Source organism: Lathamus discolor, chromosome 3 (genome assembly GCF_037157495.1).
Source record: "Lathamus discolor isolate bLatDis1 chromosome 3, bLatDis1.hap1, whole genome shotgun sequence".
NCBI classification, from domain to species: domain Eukaryota; kingdom Metazoa; phylum Chordata; class Aves; order Psittaciformes; family Psittacidae; genus Lathamus; species Lathamus discolor.
The window spans coordinates 101,388,318-101,404,115 of NC_088886.1; the positions used below are offsets into that span (position 1 = coordinate 101,388,318).

General features: G+C 37.3%; 1 protein-coding gene across 3 annotated transcripts in view; it reads left to right on the top strand.

Annotated features, from left to right (window-relative positions):
• GRID1 (glutamate ionotropic receptor delta type subunit 1) overlaps positions 1 to 15,525 on the top strand; it is a 539,323-nt gene extending 523,798 nt beyond the window's left edge. For all 3 annotated transcript variants that reach the window (XM_065670830.1, XM_065670832.1, XM_065670833.1), the window contains one exon: positions 14,717 to 15,525. In XM_065670830.1, the coding sequence (XP_065526902.1) occupies positions 14,717 to 15,145 (429 nt within the window). In that variant the 3' untranslated portion in view covers positions 15,146 to 15,525. The remainder of the gene's footprint in view (positions 1 to 14,716) is intronic.
• The last annotated feature ends 273 nt before the right edge of the window (positions 15,526 to 15,798 follow it).

Genomic DNA, 15,798 nt, shown 5'->3' on the forward strand with positions numbered 1-15,798 from the left:
GCGGCCGGGACCCTAGTAAAGCAGTAGCGAGTACGTGACTAGAGTACCCGTGGTTAATGGCTGCCCGCCCCAGGGGTGGCGCCCCGGGGATGGGAGCAGGGGGAGTGGCGGCTGTGAGCAGAACGTTCTCTCGGGTAAATCGGCAAGTGAATGTAGCAGGTGTTTGTCGGTAGAACAGTGGGCAGAGGCATTTTATTTATGTGGCATTAGAGGAGGGATTGAAGCGGGATTGCTGATGGCTGCTGTGATTAAGATAGGAAACAAAGTTTCAGAAGAGATGGTGTAAGTTGGTTGAAGATTTTAAACGTATTTAGGAGAACCAGGTTTCAAAACTTAGGACAGGATCCAGGGAGGAGGAGAGCCTTGAATCTCTGAGGACTCCCCTAATTGAATCAGGAGCCGTGGCTGAGCGTTGTTTAGGGGACTGAAAGCAAAGCCAAGATTTGATCTTCAAGAGGAGTGTTTTTTGGTATCTTGTTTGTCTCTTGGTACTATCCAGCTTTTCTACAGCAGTAGCTGTAGTAAGACAGCTACTGCATGCATAGCATATACAGAACACTAAAATCTGCCTGTTAGCTGCATCTGATACTGCAGACAAGTCGGTTAGTTCAGGTCATGCTGTTGATTTTCTTCTGCTTTTAGGAAGTCTTTGGCAAAACACGACTGTTATGATACCACCTAAAAATTGTGGGAACTGGATTGTCTCCCAGTCTTTGTTTTCTTCTAGGAAGTGCAGACCTTGTGGAGGGTCGCAGAAGGGACTGCTTCTCTTGCAGCCCAAGATTAGACTTTGGTGTCATCTGATGATGCAAAGGACAAGGAGCTAGCGTTTGGCTTCTGTGATCCTTACACTGTTAGGAGCTTTATAAATCCATTATAGAAAATTACAGTGGATTGAAAGAGGAGTTGTCGTAACTTGCAAGTTTAACGTTTTGTTTTCGGCTTGACCCACTTGGGTAGGCTGTATCATGCCAACAGTTGACAGTATATTGAGGTGTTCAAGGACGCAGATGATGGTATAAATCACAACATTTAATTACAATAAGAGTGAAAAAATTAGTGTCAGCTATATAACTGGGAGGAACAGAAAGCCTGTTCTTTGAAACCCGATAAACATAACTTGAACTTTGACAATAGAAACTTGATAGGAAGAGTTATGTCAGATGGATACTACTTCCATTGTTTGCATATGAAGAAAATCTGCCCTGCTCAATTAAAAAAATAGTACTGTTTCTACCTCCAGGAAAGATAGACTTCCTTTACTTCCCCAAAACACGGTTGCCATTGATTCACAATTCTATCATGCAGGCAATGGTGAAATTTCTTGCTAGGAGAGTGAGGGCTGGGTTGGTTTTCAAGATGTTACTGAAGATACGTCTATTCTGTTTGAAGCAGAATTGTAAAAATTCTGCTAATGAGTTAATGTTGTAAATATTTTACTGTTATCCCTTTTAATTCTTCATTTAATCCTTGTCAGATCAGATTAACAAAAAAAAGATTAGGTACAACAGGAAAAAAATTCATAGCTGCAATGCTATACCACATTCTTCTACTAGGGCTCAAGTTTGTAATCTCATAAACTTGGAAAGAGATCTAGTAATGTTTAAATGTCCTTATTATTTTATAATTCAGGAAAATTTAAATTTGGTCATCTTTCCAAATCAGATTTTCTAGCATCTGTAATCATCCTCTCCTAATTGTTATTAATACCTAGCCATCCTATACCCTATACAGTGAAATTTAGCCAGCTCATACATCTATCCCTGTGTGTTAAAATCCGGAATTTACACAGCTGCTATTCAGCCTGCAATTGTGATACCTAATCTTTAGGCTTTGATAAGGCTCAGTGATTTTGGGAGTTGTAAAATAAAACGTTAGTATTTATTCTGGAATTTCTGTTCAGTCACTCTGTGTCCCTTTTAAATAACTGAGGAATCGGATAATGTTACTGAAACCTTGCTTGATAGAAATGTTGAGCTTTAAATAATTATCTCTAGATTTCTACATCTTTTGATATGAGTCCTATGCATTTATTTCATGACATCAATAAACTATAATATAATTTGGATCATTTAGCTTCCAAGGGCTTTGCACATCATCAGGGTTTTAGTACCTTTTGTTCCATTTGACAGACTGAATGACAGTTTTAAAATCTTCATTGTCAATATGAGCAAGTGTAGCTGCTTATTGCAGTGGAGTCCCCAGCATCCTCTGCGCTTTATCAGCTGTCTTATTGTGATGTACTGTTCCCCCTGAACATTATTACTTCTGAGATCTCTTCAGAACTACTAAGAAAGTATTCCTAGTTCATTCACATAGTATACTCCGAAACAATGAAAACTTAAGAAGCAAAGATAAAATATCATATTATGAATGGAAAGAAAGTTGAATTCCGGTATTTTTCACTATGCATGAAATATACTCACTAAAAACAAATTAACAGGAAACCCCACAGCAAAGAAAACTAGTCACTTATACAGGATGGGGTTTTTTTGCTGATAAAACTGATACTTGTTGCATCTTCCATAAAGGCTGATACTGATTCACTTATTGTTGATACAGCTCTTAAAACACAGTGTTAGAATGATCTCAAGTTCTTGGTTTGATTATTTTTTTAGCTCAGATAATATATATTACAAATCAGAAATGGGTTTTTTTTCCAAACTAGTTGTGCTGTTCCTAGCAGTATGTTTCAGAAACTGTACTCAAGAGTGTCTGCGATTTTGTAGTGCACGAAGATTTGGGGTTTTTACTGGTTAAGGAATAGCATAATTTTTCCACCTAATGAGTTGCTACTAGTCACTGCCTCATAGTTTGTATCAAATTTATAATTCATTAACAATCACAGGCTCCACAGCTTAGTTTGTGTTTTCTTAACTTTCTCATGCTTTTGCAAAAATCATTTATTCAACAGACTCTCTTCACTTTTCTGTTCTCACTTTATATTTTCAAATTATAAAAAGGGGACAGCAATTCAAGTACTGTCCAGAGAACACATTTGTGTACTAGTAACAGCATCTTTTAATTCCTGTTTCCTGCTAGTCCCTGCTTAATAATGTTTTAAATGTTGTTGAATCTCAAAAAGTCTAGGCTCTACAATACTTTGTAGCTCTATAGGACAGAGGATTATAGCAAAATTACTCTAAAAATTATTACAACTATCTTGGCAGTATGCAGGATGAAAGAAAACCTGTATCTCTGGCCAGGGCAGCCGTGTATGATTTGCCTTAAGTTACCCTCTATCCATTTTCAATTATATGCAAATTCCAGCCTACCTCAAAAATCCGTATTTCCAGCTTTATCAGTGATGAAAGTTACCCGCTAGAACTCTCCTCTGGTATTAGAAGACTATGAAGCCCAGTGTACCTTAGAAGTGGAAATACGAGCTAGCAAATGTGAGTTCAATGGATTGAAATTTGTCACTGTAAGAATTGTGATTTGCGCCATATTCATCTTACTTCAGTTCTCCAACCAGATATTACTTCATGGCGATCCAGGTTTCCATACTTTCAGCATGCAATCAGCAGTGTTGTTTTTTATTATTAAAGAGTCTTATGCTTTCACCATTATTTTCACCTTCCTTGTCTTTTTCTTTGTCACTTCATTTACCTTGTCACCTTTGTGTATACTTTTTTGTCTGATAATTTTATTTCTTCTGGGATGGTTCCTTTTGAGAATGAAAGGAAACATGAGCTCCTCAAACTGGTATTTTATTTCCTCTTCATTGCATGTCCTCTATATTTTGTCTTGGGTTTATTTAAAATTATTTTTTTCTGTATTTTTATGACATGTCTGAAAACTTTGTACATTTTTTTTGCTCAGTTGCATATAAATGATCATTTGTTTGTACCACTGTATTGTATTCTACTATGAATAAATAAAGTTTTTTGGGGAAAATGAATCATTGAAACACTGGCAAAATAATGCATTTTAATGCCATCTTAAAATTCAGTTTCAAGCTAGCTTTGAATATAATAAGCTGTGAAACTGTTTTAAATAGCATTTTTAAACCGGCAGTGCAGTATTAGGAATCAGTCATGCCAGAATCCAAAGTTTAATGTTGTTTGATGATGAAATATAAGCTGGAAAAATCAGTCAAAAGAAAAAAAATAAATAAAAGGACAATATAATATATAAACTGTCTTGTATAGAAACTGATAATAACTAGAAGGGCATCTTAAGTAACTCAGTAATGGCTTTTTACGTGAATGAAGAAACAAGATTTTCTCCTCAGCTATTACGTAATATCTGGTCATAGACAGTATGCTTATCAGAATCAAATGAAATCAGTCAACTCTTCCTATTGATTGCCATAGATTTAGGCCAAGGCTGTAATGGATTTAAAAGTGACATGTCATCCCTGTTATTAATGACACCAGGCCCAGGCTTCTTCTACCCGAAGCTGTGTTGAAGCACTCAAATTTGATTCCAGCATATTTCTGTAGCTGCAAGGAAGGGATTTTTGTGTTTGGCTTAATTTTTGTCTTGGTCATAGAAAAAAATTCTGCTAATGGGATTCTTAGGGATATAATCTGGATTTACTTAGCATAAACCTTATGGGGGCCAAAAAAAAAAAAAAAAGAGTATTCAACAGAAATAAGCTTAAAAAATGAACGTTGCCATACAGGGAAGTCAGAAAGAAACAGTCTGTTTAAAGCTCCAGTTTGGTAATGAATTTAAGTACTTGCTTGTGTTGCATTATATCATCCATCCCAGAGAACTTCTGTGGCTACTCATGTGCTTGGCATGAGCTTATGTATTTTACTGAATTGAAGCCTTAATGTGTCAGATTCTTTTAGATTCTTCACACAATGTTTACAGAGCTAATGTTTGTATATTTTATCTCAGCCTACAGTGCTATTTTAAAGCTGACTTTTTCAGGGGGGTTGAATGTTCAGTGGTAATGAAATCAGTAAAAGTTTAAAATAAAAAAAAACATAAATGTGACTTTTTTTCTCAATTTTTTTTTTTTGTTTTGTAGTTTATAAAATGCCTTAGGCCTTGATTCAGCTACTCATTTAAATGTAAAACTAAGTAAGAGAATGTACAAACTGAAAATTACATGTGCATTGAAGTGATTTGAAGATTGAACTTACTACACAATAATATTAACAGGCAATTTATAAATCTATTTATTGAATTTAAATAATTTTATAATACCTGAAATAGTCTGTGCTCAATATTAGCAAAATTTTAAGAAATCACAGGTATTAATGTTGTGGAAAATAGATATATTTAAAAACCAATCGTATTTGGTTATGATTTTCCATAAGTTCAGAACCATATTTGTAAGCGCATATATAGGAAAGAACTGCTCAGACTTACCCAACATAACAAGTACTATTTCTTCAGAAGTATTCAGTATCCAAGAGTTCTGTTATGGGAAACTTGTGGACAGATTATTATGATGCTGAGCTATTTTTAATAATTTGGCTTGCTATGTATTTTCTCATGTCCAAATAGGAGCTTGGGCAGAGTTTCCAAAATATAGTCCCAAATGGGGGTGCAGAAACCTTTTCAAAATGCAGGTTTTAATTAAAACATTTGTGGCTGATAGTCATAAATAAGAATTTTCTCAGACTTTCACATATCTGGAGTGGAGAGGCTTTGCAATGCAACTATCACAACTATCACTGGGCATCAAACAGGTTGTAGAAGCAATTCCTTGTGCCAGCTCCCTCTTGCGCTCCCAGCATAATTGGGAAAAATGGGAACTTCTGAGATTTGGATTTGACTAGGCTGGAATGGTGAAGAAGGATGATGATAGAGCAATCTGTTATGCCTGATGCTCCAGTAGAGTAAATCAGACTGATAAAGGGTAGCATTGCTTTGCTTTGGGCTCAGTAGAGTGAAAAATTACATCCCTTGTGGACTAGATAATAATTTAGGATTTAAAAGCTGTATAAAGCAAGGTAAAGAATCCATTAAGTTTTAGTGAGTTTTGGAAGAGAACCTTCATGAATTTTATCTTTACTTCATAAAAGAATAATCTGTCACCTTGTAGGGTCATTTTAGATGTTGCTGAATTCTGAAAACACGACACTTTTCAGACCAGTCTTTTTGGTTGCAGTGCCTGGAATCTGCTATTTCAAAACAAAACTATAAAAAGTAGTAAGTATATGTTTGCTAAAAAGAGTGAAATATTGATTATATCATTAGCCTCACTATCTTGATCCTTCTTTTTCTTCCCACATCTTCCTTTTCCTTTCTATCTGGTGATGGCCAATGATGGGAGGTTGGGCCTCAGAAGCATGGTGAGACTTCATAATAAACATACAGATAACTGGTTTGTTGTTGAAAATGCCCACAGAGATGAATTCTTGCTAGTTTTCTTCTCATCTTTGCCTCTCCTTGGAACTCCCCTTGAACCTAACCTTTGTATTGTTGGAAATGCCTGTAGCTACAATATATGCAGTTTGTGCACAGTAAAGGTTTCTCCATGTGCAACCTCTCCTTTCTCCTAAGAGTTCCTTTGCAGAGGCATTGGCATGCTCATCAACCAGCACTCATTCAGTACTGCTTTTTGCTGCTTGTGTTGAAAAATGTTTCTTGGCATTCTCTTACTGTTCTGTTTATTCTTAACATCATGAAAACTGTGGAAACATCTGTATAATGTGAGGCAGTCATTCATTTTCTTTGTAGTTGAGTTACCAGCTTGCTCCTGAACCAAGGCTGGTAAGGATTTTAAAGCTTGATTACCTCAGCATGAGGCTGAATGTCCCCTTTGATACTGAGTAACAAATGAAGGTGCTTTCACAGTCTCTTACCTTGCAGGTTTGAATCTGCTGTTGGTTGTGAGGACTAGCCAGTGCTTCTCTGCGACTGCAGTCAATGGATTGTGATAAATGTGGGAGCAGATCACTGCAGGAGACTGTGGGGCTTCTGCTGTCATCTAATATGCAATGCTTGTCCCATTGTTACTCTGTCCTGCATATTTATTCACACAGTACTGCAGCATACAGATGCAGGTGAAGAAAAAAAAGTAAAACAAAGATGTTTAGCTGTTTTAAATTGGTGTGCATCATAAGCATCACTGTCCTAGTGGGGAGCGTAACACCCGGTGAATTTCTGGATAGGGCTCCCAGACACGAACCATGGGACAGTTATAGCCATTTTAAGAATAGATCCCTGGCTAGATGCTATCAGGTTAAGGGAGCAGTGCGGGTGTGGGAAGTTATGATCTACTGCGTGAAGCTCCTTGCTGTTCTGTAGCAAATTACTGTTACTTGATTGGTCTTTAGGTTTTTGATAATAATTTCTTTCATCAGTTACAGATATTTTATGGCTGTGGGTAGGTGGGAATGAACTTTGGCGATATATTTGAAAAAAAATTATATCACATTAACAATCTTGGCACTTTCCGTTAATTCTCACTCTATTTCAGGTTTACTTAGAAGGGAAAAGAATATTACTCTTTCTTCATGAAGGAACTTCTGCTGTTGGAGAGCATTCCATAATCAATAAGATGGCCTTTTTTACATAACTTTTTATAAAGCTTTGTTTCTTTGAAAATGATCACACATTGAATGAAATTGATATATTTTAAAACTTTATTTTATTATTTCAGTTGGCTAACAAGTCTACTGTACCTCAGCTGATGTCTCTGCATATTTCTAACAGCTGTTTTATGGATGATAGCTTAGTTAATTGGTAATTTAAAATACATGGTCTAGTTTCTACTTATAATAGCAGAAGCTTGATTGCAGACTTTGGCCTATTTATAAAAGCAGTTTTTCAAGTAGACTCTTGAGGTGCATCATACTTATTTCTAATAAGATACCATTATGGTCAACCCAGCTTCTAGCAGAGTACACTCAGAAACAACTCAACAAATTTTATGTAACATTAAGTGCTGTTTGAATAGGTCAGTTGCCTGTGTTAAATTAATGACAGGAAACATACATCATTGCTGCATCTGTTTACACGTCTGTCTGCATTTCACTGCATTGTTGTCTGCAGAATCTGTAGAATAATGAGTGTGGCAAACTGAGTCATATTAAAAAGGGTTTATTTGTATTAATATAACACCCTACTGTGTTGTCATTGTTTTGCAGAATATCTATTACATATATCATCACTGCTTTTTCTTCCTGAGCAAGCCAATTATGTCTGGGTTTGCCACTCTGTCAGAGCCTCCTGAAATAAATTAAAATTACAGTTTTACATATGCAGTAGCTGTAGCTGAAAGTAATGATAATGACCCTGAGTGAATACATAATTTCAAAATAACCTTAAACAAATGTACATATGCAGAGCTTCTTCATTTCTCCTTAAACGTTTCCGTCCACGATTTCTGAAACCCCATGGATGGAAGCTGGTAGCTGGGTGGAGCTGTGGGTTTTGATGCTGAGCTAGGAAGAGAGTAGCCTGTGGGTACCTGAGTATGCAAACTTTGCTGTTTCAGTTTTATTTCTCTGCTTTGTTCTTCAGCTGTGAAGCATGTCTGTCTGTCTGTCTGCATGGAAATGCGTCAGAGACTTCCTTTCTGCCTAGCTGGGTACATGTGTGCCTTCCATCATCTGTATTTCATGAACACTGAAACTTGATTTTCTTAATAGATGCATATGGGTTAAGAGGTGTTTTACATGGATGGTAGAGGGCCTGACATGTAACCTGGTTAAGGTCAGAAAAGGAAATGTTTGTCTGAGGTCGGAGCTTAACTTAAATTTTGAACCCCAGTCCTAATCACAAAATTGCCTTATTTTTTTAAATAGTTCTTTCACTGAGTGAAAATGTAATATTAATATTTATGTCTTGGTTTCATTTTCTCACCAAAAGATAATCCTTCATAGTGTCACCCAAGACAGAAACAGACAAACAAATGAAACAAATGTGCCATGATTGATGATTAAGACTACATTTCTTTAAAAGCATTATTTTCCGTATATCTCCTGTGGCTTATTAAGAACTGCATTTTCAGGCTTTTCATGCTTGGCACACTTATCATTATCTGACAAAGAGGTATTGGTGCATTCATGATAGCCCCCCAGTGTATGTGCCTGACTGCCCATATTGGCTAGATATTTAGGGTCAGGTCCATTGGTCTTTTTCTTCTTCACTAGTCTAGTGTGGGGTTTTTTTTGCATGTGTGGAATGCAGATGCAGCTTATCATAGTTTTGTCATAGATTTAGCATAAAATTTCTGCAGATACTAGGCCTTCCTTTTACGGCATTTGTTTCCCTTTTTGGCCTTACTGAAACTGCTTGTGATGTTTTTTATCTCTTCGAGTAGCTTCTCGTGAACTTTGAGGTAAGATCAGAGAAATCTTGAGTAAGAACAGGAGGCCACATTAGTGTCTTTAATAAAATATTCAAAAAATCTTGTCTTTGGAAAATCCCAACTGTTGCAAGCCTGGCAGCTAAACAGTCTTACCTTTGTATTAATTGTGTTTGCAGTGATGTAGGCAATTTCTTGAAAACATCAGCTCTAGGTCCTTTCCAACACTCACTGAGATGTCTTTCAGATTTGATGTTGACTTCAGACCATCCAAGTAGTTACATATTCTTTCATCCTGATTTCCCACATGCTGTCAAAAGTCACAGAAAATAAGCTAGAAAAAGATTTTTATTACTCTGTAAATCATCCTGTCTGCATTTTCATCTTGCTATAATTTCTCTCCATGTGATAAGGCCAAACATAGTTATTCCTGAAAGGGGGTTGTAGTTTCTTGCAGGTGCAGTTGTGCAGGGTTAGTTGTTCCAGGATAATTCTGGTGAACATCATTCAAGTCCATATCAACGGTTACCATGGTGTGCTCCTGCTGTCCATCACAGGCCACAGAACCTGTCGCTCGTGATCGAGTGTTTGGGACATATCAGAAACATGTCCTTCATTCACCCTTCCAGAACTCAGACTCACTGGGGAGGAATGACATTTTAAATTGGTATTTATGAGTAAGATAATTTCCTGACCAGAAGCAGTGTCTGGTTAGTTGTTTTCCTTAAGTTTGAGGAGAATAAGGCTGTGTTTATAATTAATTTTCCTTACATGTGGTATTTTTTCTTTCTTTCTTTCACTGATTAATTTCCTCAACTGATCTATTTGGAGTACAACATTAATACTGAAAATAGAATTATGAAGACAGCAAAGGAAAACTGTTTAATCTCTTTCTGACAACACAAGTATATACATTCATGCAATGTAGCTATATATGAAAAGTGAATTGGCATGTAACGTCTGAGATGTGACATTTATAGTGTTATTTTTTGTATATTAAGTACAAAGAAGAAGGAGAAAAAAACCTTTGGTAACGTCTGTTACAGACACTGAACTATTAAGTTTGGAGCTCATTCATTCAGCTCTTGAAGAGACCTAACAAGAGCTAAGTGGAGCTGAAGCCAGAAACCTTTGTGAAGAGAAACCAGTAAGGCTTTCCCCAAGGGGCTCTGCTTTGGGTAAGGGAAGTCTGTGTGCTACAAAACCAGCACACTGGCCTCCACTTTGGGTCTGTTGTTTTTTTAACATCCAGATGCCAGGTTTGGTGCCTCTGCCGTTCCCTAGATCCAAGCATCAATTATTAATTTATTAATTTTAACTCATTAAATGCAAAACCAGAAAATAGCTACAGCATTAGAAAGCTTGAAAACCTCTTGCAATGCTACATTACCATGTCACAGTTAAAGTGACAAAGTCTTGGGATATGGGAAAAAAAAAGAAACCTAACTGTTTAAAAATTATACCAGATGGCTTGTATTTAATGAGAATTATAGAACTAAAAACAAAGAAGGACTGAACTGACAAGGGAGAAAAAAATATCATAACTTTTAAGATTTGTTTTCCTGGCTTTATTACCATTTAACTCTTTTTACATTTACCTTGTTACTTTTCAGTAAGTAACATATGCTTTGTTACTGAATTTTCCAGGAGGACAAGAAAGGAAAGGAAAATGAGGTTTACAAAATTTACAAATTCTGAAAGCTTGGCTTGTCAAATAAAGCTATCCCGAAAACTTCAGTTCTGGAAATCTTGGGATTCAAGGCAGTTTTCTAGTAACGTAATGACAAACCAAACTTTTCAAGCGTTTCTAATTTTTATCATAGGGGTTTTCTTAAGCATTTGAAAAATCATTCATTCAGCATTACGATAGTTTCTAGTTTCATACAAAGCTTGACATTTAGTTGTTTAGCTGCTCTTCATATAATAAGACAAAGAGAAGAACCTTTGAGAACATGTTTTTATTATTCCTCAGAGACAGGGTTGTTTTCCTCAATCTTTACACGCATTTTAACAACAAAAAGAATTAATAATGTGAACTTCTGGGTTCTTGGAAGCCTTTAAAAATTGTTCTCCGATCTTAATAAGGCCCGAAAGTTGTCCTTAATGCTGAAGCAAGAGGCAGAAGTAAGCAAATTAAATCTCCACCCCTACCTTTTAAAAAAGCCCAAGCATTTACTTCTCTACTTACTTCATAAAGTGTTTTGTTGTAGATAAAATATGATGTCTGAGTGCAGGAATTACTTCTTTCTTGATAATGAAAACTTCAGCGCACTGAAGTGTAAGTTTATATTGTGAAACATAAGCAACTGCAAATCCATTTTCTGAGGAATGTGGTCCCAGTCCAGCTGCTGTGCTGGACTGTGCATAGCAGAAGAGGGCAATCCTGTTAGACCAACAAAGGGAAATATTCCAAGTGATACTACCTTAATAACCCCTCTGGTCTGGACCAAGAGATGTCTGTTAACAGCATCCCATCTGTGGCTCTTCAGTTTACATCTTCGAAGACCTAAGCTAAATACATTACCAGGATTAGTTTATCCTTTGAATTCTATCACCTTTTGTGCATAGAGGCTCCAAATGATGAGCACACTTCATTTGCAAATGTATTTTTCCTCTGCAAAATGTTGATGACTGCATGTTGCAAATATTGAAACTCTACCTTTCCTTCTGGCTTGGCTAGTTATCCCAGTCACATTATATTTGTTCCCGTAGCAGAGCAGGATGCAATGCACTGAGGATGTGCTTACAGTCAAAAAACATAAAAATAAATAAAATGCTGATGTATATTTTTAATTGAAATTATAGACGTCAGAAAAATGCAATTGAGTCACGAACATTTCTTCAGAGTCTTATTTAGGAAAATTTGTTGTAGTGTTTGCTCAGTTCTAACATGAGTTCTATATTTTATTTTTTAATTTTTTATTTTATAGTAGGGTCTTAGCAAGAATAGGGGTCCCAGATAGCTAGAATGCCAACTTAGGAGTCTAAATCAGGCCTAGCAGCATTTTTGAGAAAAGAAGTAGTACAGGTAACCTCAAGAAGCATTATGTAATGGGCTTCTGGGAGCTAGCTGCCTTAGACAGGTATTGTCACAAGTGGCAGTACCTGAAGTTCGTGGATAAGCAGAACTTTGCAGGAAGATTTTATTAGCAGACAGCTGAGGAAAACACATCAGTGCACAACTGGGTATCTGTGCAAAAGAAATCCACCCAGAGAGCTCCAGCTCTTACTCCCAATGGGGGATAATAGAGGGGGACTTCTCACACTTGCCCCCAGTCCACAATTTTACCTCAGGAGAGAGAAATAAATGAAATTATTAATTAAATCCATGTAATCCTCTGGCCATTGTACCACAAATCCTTAATTTACTTAGCCACAGAGTTTATGAAAAAGCTTCTGTGTTATCATCTGTTTGGTGCATTGTCTGACTTACTTACTGAATAAAGAGCCTGACAAGTCAGGTATGGCTGTTGGCAAGAAGAAATTAGCACAGCTACAGGGATTATCTGCTAAAGTATTGTGTGGTCCCTTTCTGCCACAAAAGTAACTTTTTTAATTTATTGTTGATTGATTTCCTCTAACTAAAAATGATCCGGTTATTTGCTTAAAAAAAACCCAAACCACTATTTTTTGAAAAATATTTTTTTTTTACTTGGTGAGGAAGATGATATCCCCCAGGTTTCTGTGAACTTCCTTGAGATTTGGGTGGATTTGTGGTGTATATGAAATAGGAATTAATTTTCTACTATTAGCAAAGGAGATGCAGTGTGCAGCTCAGCCCTGTAGTTGTGGAACAGTTATACTCCAGCTGAAATCAATACAGATTTAGCCTAAGCTAAGGACACAGTTTTGAGCTCATTATCATGTAGCAGATGTTCATTTCCAAATCCATACACAGATCAGCAAACCCAACAGTTCTTGAGTAATGTAGACCTGGTGTTAAATCACAAGTTTAGAATCAAATCTGTAGTTGACATTGCCTGGAATCAAGGGCTTTGGAGCTGACTTGTCAGTTTACAGGTTTGCATTTTAGTGGAGACCACGGAAATAATACTACGATTCTCTGTGCTCCACCTGAACACAAACGGCAAAAGATCATGAGGAGTAGGAGGAAGTAGAACCTTATACTTCTCTGTTCCCAGAACCTAGTTTGTGGTGTGAATAAGAGCATCTGTAAGACTGTTGGTGTTGGATTTAACAAACATTTAAGCACACCTTGATCTGAGGGCAGTCAGGGATTACTGCCACACAAAAGTTTCAGGTAGTCCTACTTCTTAGCCTGGAATCTTGATGGCTGCCTAGTGTAACTACATGGAAAATGTCAGAGAATTTCTTCATTTCCAGGATTGTTGAGCTTTTATGAATGCTTTGCTGCTATTCTGTTGTATGTTATACTTGCATCAAATAACTACAACTGCTGATCATAGCTGTGCTTTATGAAATATAGAGAAATGATACAATATAATACCTTTTTATTGGCAATACAATGCTAGCTATTAAAATTCAATCACACAGCATCCCAGGTGGTTGACTTTATGCTGCCAGTTTTGTTGCTTTCCAGTCTGAGCATCCTGAATGCTGCACTGAGGTGATAAACAGCCCATTGTAGGTCTTTTCTGCTTTAGGTTTTAAAGATGACTTCTTTTGCTGTATTTCCTCATGGAAGGTAAAACATTTTGAGTAAGTGGTCCTGAAAGTCCATTCAGGAGACTGCCCTGGGAGCCTTAAGCAATGCATTCTTAGAAGGTGGTGATGCATTTGCTAAGGATCAGTGTCACTTTCCTAAGCTCTGACCAGAGACAGGCTTTTACCAGGTGGCTTGTCAACGTGGCAGACAGCTTATAGTTGGTCACACAACTATTCAAAACAGAAATGAGTCATCCCGTCCCCAGGTCTCCCTCAGTGCTGTTCCAGTGTTTTGTAGTCTGTGCCACACAGGTGACCCAGGGCTTCCTGCTGGGAAGGGAGACTTTATCACCATAACCAGTAAATTTTGGCACATGAAGTCAATCACCCTGGAGTCACCTAGGCTGCGTATGGTGTTTTACTGACATGTTCCTTAGAAAACATGCTGCAAGTAGATAAGACAGTGGTAAGCTGTCTTGTGGTTACAAATTGGTGAGCTGCTCACTGGTATTTGGAGTCCCAACTCACTTGTTTGTCTGCCATATGCTTTTTTGCATGTGAGCTAAGGGCTTGTGTTATGTGCTGGTCCCTGGCGCAAGCTCCTGTTAGCTGAACCAGAGCCATCAGTTTACCTCCAAGGAGGGTGGGTCTGACAACATCAGGGCTTTTTCAGGCTGAGATTGAGCTGGTGTTTTCTTCTGTGTGTTTCTCAGCTGGAGATGTTGGGCAGACCTTGAGGTTTTTGCATATGCAGAGATGAAATTGAAATGATGTAATGAGTGAAGAGCAGCTCCTGTCCCACAGAGGAAGAAGAGGGCCGGGCATGACTGGAGATTGTGTTTGGACTGATTGTTCTGGTTTCTTTCTCCCTAGGACAAAGAAGTGAACCTGGAGCAGGTCCATAGACGCATGAACAGTTTAATTGATGAAGACATAGCCCACAAGCAAATCTCTCCAGCATCCATTGAAATCTCAGCCTTGGAGATTGGTGGCATGCAGCCAGCTCAGACCCTGGAGCCAGTACGCGAATACCAGAACACACAACTTTCTGTCACCACCTTTTTGCCAGAACAGACAACTCATGGTGCCAGCAGGACACTCACAGCTGCCTCAGGCAGCAACCTGCCGCTGCCCCTGAGCAGCTCAGCCACCATGCCCTCCATACAGTGTAAACACAGGTCACCAAATGGAGGACTATTTCGTCAGAGTCCTGTGAAAACCCCGATCCCAATGTCATTTCAGTCTGTGCCAGGGGGAGTCATTCCAGAAGCAATGGAACCCTCGCATGGAACATCCATATGACGAAAACTAACAATAAAACAACCAGCAGAGCTTTTTAATACAAAATTTAAAAGAAATGAAAAAAAAACAAAACGAACTCTTACATTTTTCTTGTATATACCTGTAAATAATTAAAGAATGAAGTGGGGTAAAAGTGTATTTTGAATATTCCCAATTTTCGAAGTAAGTAAAAAACAAAACAAAAAAAAAAAAAACAACAAAAATGTATGAATGACTTTGTAAATTTTGTTCTATATGAATAAAAAGGCAAACTACTTGTGATCGTTCTCAAGTGCCAAAGAAGACCAGTTACTGGGACTGAGGGCCATATGTTTTTTTTTTTTTCTGTGGATTTCAACATTTATTCTCTTACTGTTTTTTGTGGTTTTGTTTTTGTTTGTTTGTGGGGATTTATTTTTTTTAAGAAAAATGTGTGTCTGTTTCTTGCTAGAAAAGCTATCTATGCTCAGATCTCTCCTTTCTGCAGAGCCCTATTTTACAGTCAAGATGGCAATTCACTTGGAGGATGTAAGAGCTGGTATTGGTGTAGCAGTAACAAAAGTTTTAAATGTGAATTATAAACAAAGAAACAGGAAAAAGAAAAGGAAAAAAGTAAGAGAAATTCTTCCTTCTAACGAGGGATTTAAATTTCCACACAGTTTCTAAGTTTAAGT